Source organism: Xyrauchen texanus, chromosome 31 (genome assembly GCF_025860055.1).
Source record: "Xyrauchen texanus isolate HMW12.3.18 chromosome 31, RBS_HiC_50CHRs, whole genome shotgun sequence".
Classification (NCBI taxonomy): Eukaryota; Metazoa; Chordata; class Actinopteri; order Cypriniformes; family Catostomidae; genus Xyrauchen; species Xyrauchen texanus.
Window position 1 is genome coordinate 11,642,354 of NC_068306.1, and position 6,114 is coordinate 11,648,467.

Consider the following 6,114-nt stretch of genomic DNA (forward strand, 5'->3'; position numbering starts at 1 on the left):
CCGCTCGAGGGGCAACTTGCGGTTCTGGGTACACGTGTGAATAAGCTGAAGTCAGCGCTCTTAGAGTGGTTCACATTAGAGGTATGCTGGGTACGGGTCCGTTTTTCAAGTAGGACTTTGGGTTCAGGTTTGTAATTTAGGAAACAATATACAGGACTTCCAAAATTGTTTTGCCCATGAGTAAGGGCCGTTCACACCGAACACGTTTTTGCGTACATCTGCTCTGATTTTCCATTGTTTTTCTATGTAAACACACGCTGGAGCGAACGTCCTTGACTGCTGCATCACGTGTTGCTGTTTCTTCATTGTCTCACGCAGGACAGGCACATTTTTAGAGACAGTGTCAAGTTAAAAATGACTTGGGTCTCACAAACACACGTCGAGACACCTGCGTTCTGTGTCACAAAGATTTAACGTTTTGAACAAGTTCAGGCTGCAAAAAGGTCACTGTTACAATGCTTAACATTATTCCAGATTATTTCACACCAAGCTAAATTTCAGCGCTTGATAAACGGCAATGTTGTTTTTTCCTTCTGCTCTATTATGCTGAGGGGCCAGCGTGCCATGTATGTTTACTGGGGCTGGTTACAGTTATGAATGTTGCCTACAACACTTACATAATATACAGCCTTCTGCAACATGGTAAACAAAACACTGCAGTGTAAGAAAATAAGCTCTAGGTGAATTGTTAGGTGAAAGTAAATAAGACAGAAATATATCACTATTGTATACAACAAATCATCAAAGTAATAATAATAATAATTAATTCTGTATTATAATGAAAAACTGGACAACAATTAATAATTGTTAGGTTATAATAATAATAATAATAATAAATAACAACTTAATTCCAAAAAGTTAGTGAGTTATAGGTTTGCACACCCTGTTCATAAAAAAAAAGGGCTTTTGTAAAAATATAGATGTAGGTAAATATTGCTTTTTATCACTGTATTGTCAGGAAAAAATAAATCTTATTTAAAATTTTTTATAAATAAATAGCTTACAGCACCACAATTTTACATAATGTAGAGATATTCTCTACTAGTTGAGTAACAGGAATTAAAAAAGTGATGAGCCAGTTTGATAGAAGCATAGCTCTCAGCCCATAAATCTAAGTGGATGAGTATCAAGTGGACTCTGCAGATCCTTCATGATTAGCATACAAATGCTGTACAGACCAGGCTCTCCATGCTGACCCACTGGCCCTGAGAGCCTCAAATCCAAAAAAATTACTCAGACAAAATAAAACAAAAGGCCACGAGAAACAACACGTTGCATAAACCATGTGAAGCAATTCTAAGAAGAACAGATCTTTACCTATTAGCATACAACTGTGTCCAATTTGTTTCCATGACTTTCACACCACTTTGCCACGTTAAAAGAAGACTTCACCGAAAATATGCAAAGTCATTATTTATTCAACCTCCTATTGTTTCCACACTCGCATGCTGTTATTATTTTCTGTGGAACACAAAAGTAGCAATGTGATCACACGGGAAATCGACATGTTGCTGCACGACACAAGTATTTGTCCATCGAGAACCAGAAAGTAATCATGTTCCTATTAACAAAGGTGAGTGTGATTCTGAGGTTGTATTTTCCCTCAACATCACATAATCCAGTGACAGTCAGGTTTAGAGTTGGGGTTTGGGGGTAGAGTTAATCAAATATGCAATCCTGTTGAATATACATATATCATAATTTACAACAAAAAATATTACTCGCCTTTGGCACCACTCTGTGGACATTGAACATGGTGCTGAAACTGGTGCTCACACATTCAAAAACACTTCCATATTTGGCCACTGGGGGCAGTGATTCTAATTTCAGATAGAATGTGGACTTTTTTGCACTTTTATGGTGTTTATTGTCGTTTTGGACATATGTACTGCATTCAAAACAGTGTATGTACTGTATTTGATGAAAGGCACACTTATCTGCCGCCAAAACAGTACGTTCTTTTAGGTATGCATGCGAGTAGTAGACATACTTCATCCGGGAACGTGGGCATTGACCCGTAACCCGAAAACATACTACTCCTTTATCATACTGTATTTGGCATACTATATTTTAGAGATGTCTGGATATTCAGACACAGCCACTGACTTTCATTGTATGGAAAGAGTTGAGTGAAGATTCTTCAAAATTGACTGTTGGGTTCCACTGAATATATAGCAGCATAAGGGGCTGGAACAACATGAGAGTAAATAAATAATGACAGAATACAATTTTTTGGGTGGACTAATCAGTCCCTCGAAGTGCCATACTAAAAAGTGGTGCAAGCTCAAAAGTCACCAATTGAGGAATTCAAACCTGCTTCTAGTTACCAGCACAGATCTTTAACCACTAAGCTCCAACAACCCCACAGAACCAAGCTCAGTATGCTTAGCTCCTTACGTTGAAGGCTAAACAAGAAGGGGAAAAAACACTCCACATGTATAAATATGTATAATGTGGCAAGGATTTTTGCTGAGCTGAGAAGAATCTAAGAGGTGAAAATCAGTGGAGGTAGGGTGCATGATTACTTCATGTACTTTAGTGTGTTGGAGTGGGTGGGGTGCTATTGATCCTCTGTGTAGTCAGAGAATACAGTCCACCCACCAATCATGCCTTTGAACAGCTCTATGGTCATGACCCAGCGTCTGGAGGAGAGCTGATTAACAGACACCACCTGGTTCAACAGTATCCTGAGAACAGGACTGAGAGGGACTTTCAATAGAAAGTCAGCACAAAGCATACACATTAATTCAATCTGTGCTGAAAAAGACCAGCCTAGGACATAAAAGTCATTGCTCTGACAGGTGTAAAATTACAACATGACAGTGTTTCAAATTTGGGTTAGACCGACAATTATCTGATAGCACAAACCCGCTACGTTCCTTCGAAACTACTGTAATTTACAACCTATAATTACACTAACAGCTGCCAAAGGCCAATGACTAATTTCTTTGCAAATGAGTAGTCTTTCTTGCTGCAAAGCAGCCCATTTAAACAGAGTTACCTCATTGCAACTTTCTTAAAATTTCCAAGGCAGTTTGGAAGCAACTTTGTTTATGTTGATAAAGTGACAGACCCCTACAGTGCTTCTCATTAATTAATGAGTCATTTCCATTAATTAGTCAAAATAAAAACTGAGATTCATTTCAGCATATGTACATTATTCATGCGTTCCCTCTTTATGAATTAATATTGCGTAACTCAGTCAAGGATGCAACCAAACACTGAAAACTGAATATAAAAAAGGGATAGTTCACAAAAATGCTGTGAAAAATGTCATGCTGCATGGATCAAAACCCATGTGACATACTTTCTTCTGTGGAACACAAAAGGAGATGCATGTTAGTCTCAGTCGCATTTACGTTCATTGCATCTTTACAATGAATGTGAATGGTGACTGAGGATAACATTCAGCCTAAACAACTCTTTTTGTGTTCCTTGGAGGAAAGAATGTCAAACAAATTTGGAACTACATTACTGAACTTACATTTTTCAGTGAACTATCCTTTTAAGAGATTAAAACATCATAACTGATTGACCATTAACCTTACTGTAATATTGGGGGTTGCAGCCCTGAAGTCAATACTGTATATCTGAGAATGTGTCTATGGCCTAAATGTGTTGTGTCTGCTTTTAATTTTAAAGTTGTTCTCTGTTAGATGGGTCCTTCCTACTTTGCATGCAGAGCTGTGTTCTCTGATATACCTGCCCTGCATACGTAACAGCTTCTCTCATTCACGCATATGACCAAAGGCGTAGATTTGACATGAAAATTGGGGTTGCAGCCTGCCTTCCCATTTTCATGAATGAAGTAGTACCCTCAGTCTAAGCCTGAATCATCCAAATCTACAATGACATTGAGTTGACAAGGTCATTTTAATGACTTCTGTCTACTAGAATGATACTACCAAGGTGTATCTTCTTGTAATGCAATCATAGTTAATTCTTCAAATCCTATATATCTGAACATTAAGGATCCAATGACTCACAGCATCCCAAAAGCACTAGGGGCTAGAAAATAAGGTGAGAAATGACAGATACGGTAAACATGGAAGCTAAACAGGCACTAGTTATGTAAGTACATGTCAAAAGTGAAAACATAGAACATGACCTTTTCTACCCAAATAGCGTGACGTATTAGAATAACATGATGGCTTAACAGTTTAATCGCATAGACGAGATATGCATGTTCTATGGAGTCTAAATTCTTCTTTTGGTCACAAGACTCTTGTCATGCATCGTGATTGATTAAGTCACACGTCAGTCAGGGCTAACTGACAGATCAAGTCGCGAGCATGATCGATTGTATCAAGTGCACGAGCGGTGAAGGACGACTGTCAGTGCCTTGAGCAGTCCGTTTACTAAATAACCACATATGAAACCAAGACACTGGAAAAGTTATGACCTGAATCAACATGTTTAATACTTAAATGTTCGTCCTACACCTGCACATAACATGTCCCACATGAGTTCTTTCAAAGCGCGATCACGGTCGACCTTTCCATATAGCCAGGAACGAGTTAAAGATCATCCTCGAACTTCAGTGCGAGCCGAGCTCGTGAAGCCACACGTACGAATGCAGAGCTGAGCTGACGGGCTGCATGCAGTGTTTAGGGTAAAAATCGGCCACTCACCTAACTTTGGCTGCCACCGAAGAAATCGCATCATTTCTCAGATTCTTCCTTTTGGACACTGCAGTTCCCATGCTGGCATGGAAACAGCGCTTGCAAGAAAACAGCACATTCCAAATGTCAATGCATTGGAGAAAACGCGTGAAAAATGATGGGAACAGGTTGTTTTTGCGCACTGATGCTGCGTTCAAATGAAAGTCTGTTTATGTCATAACGCACAATCTGGAGGTGATGCAGAACAGAGGACGCCGCTGTCTCTCCTCTTCACAATGTCAACTAGTTAAAGAAAAACACGCGCGTGTACAGATCCCTCCCCTCCTCTTTCTCTCTCTTCATTGATAAGAGAAAGAAAGGATGGCTTGAGGAGAGTGTTTATGGTAGTGGGATGTGTGGGCAGGGGCGTAGTTTCCAGGGGGGATCGGTGGAGTGTACAACATATGCTTCAATTTTAACTGTGCATAGCCTAGTGTCTAAAGCAATATTATGAATAATATTTATTATATTTATGATTATACAATTCAATATAAAATAACAATATAATCTATCTATCTATCTATCTATCTATCTATCTATCTATCTATCTATCTATCTATCTATCTATCTATCTATCTATCTATCTATCTATCTATCTATCTATCTATCTATCGTGACAAAATCCATCCATCCATCCATCCATCCATCCATCCAGAAATAAAATCCATCCATTCATTCATACTGTAACAAAATCCATCCATCTATACATCCATATACAAAATCCATCCATTCATCCATCCTGTAACAAAATCCATCAACCCACCCATCCATCCATCAACAAAATCCATGCATTAATCCATCTTGTAACAAAATTCATCCATCCATCCATCCATCCAAATATCTGGTAACAAAGTCCATCCATCCATCCATAGAGTAACAAAATCCAACCATCCAGCCATCCATCCAGAAACAAAATCCATCCATCCATCCATCTTGTGACAAAGTCCATCCATCCATCCAAACTGTAAAATAAATCCATTCATCCATCCATATATCTGGTAGTAAAGTGCATCCATCCATCCAGTGACTAAATCCATCTGTCCATCCGTCCATCCATCATAAACAAAACCCATCAGTTCATCCATCCTGTAACAAATTCCATCCATCCATCATCCATCTTGTGACAAAATCCATCCATCCATCATCCATCTTGTGACAAAATCCATCCATCCATCCATCCAAATTGTAAAATAAATCCATTCATCCATCCATAAAAAAAATCCATCCATCCATCCTGTAACAGAATCCATACATCCATCCATCCATATATCCATCCAGTAACAAAATCCATCCAATAACAAAATCCCTCCATCCCTCCACCCATCCATCTATCATCCTGTAACAAAATCCATCCATCCATCCAGTAATAAAATGTATCCATCCATCCATTCTCACAAAATCCATACATCAATCCTGTTACAAAATCCCTCCATTCCTCAACCCATCCATCACT

General features: G+C 38.8%; 1 protein-coding gene across 1 annotated transcript in view; it reads right to left on the reverse strand.

Moving 5' to 3' along the window:
- The window catches only part of LOC127625203 (NMDA receptor synaptonuclear signaling and neuronal migration factor-like), a 47,268-nt gene extending 42,402 nt beyond the window's left edge, over nucleotides 1–4,866 (reverse strand). Inside the window, exon 1 of the mRNA XM_052100338.1 lies at nucleotides 4,632–4,866. Coding sequence (XP_051956298.1) covers nucleotides 4,632–4,702 — 71 coding nt within the window. The 5' untranslated portion in view covers nucleotides 4,703–4,866. The remainder of the gene's footprint in view (nucleotides 1–4,631) is intronic.
- Nucleotides 4,867–6,114: the final 1,248 nt, after the last annotated feature.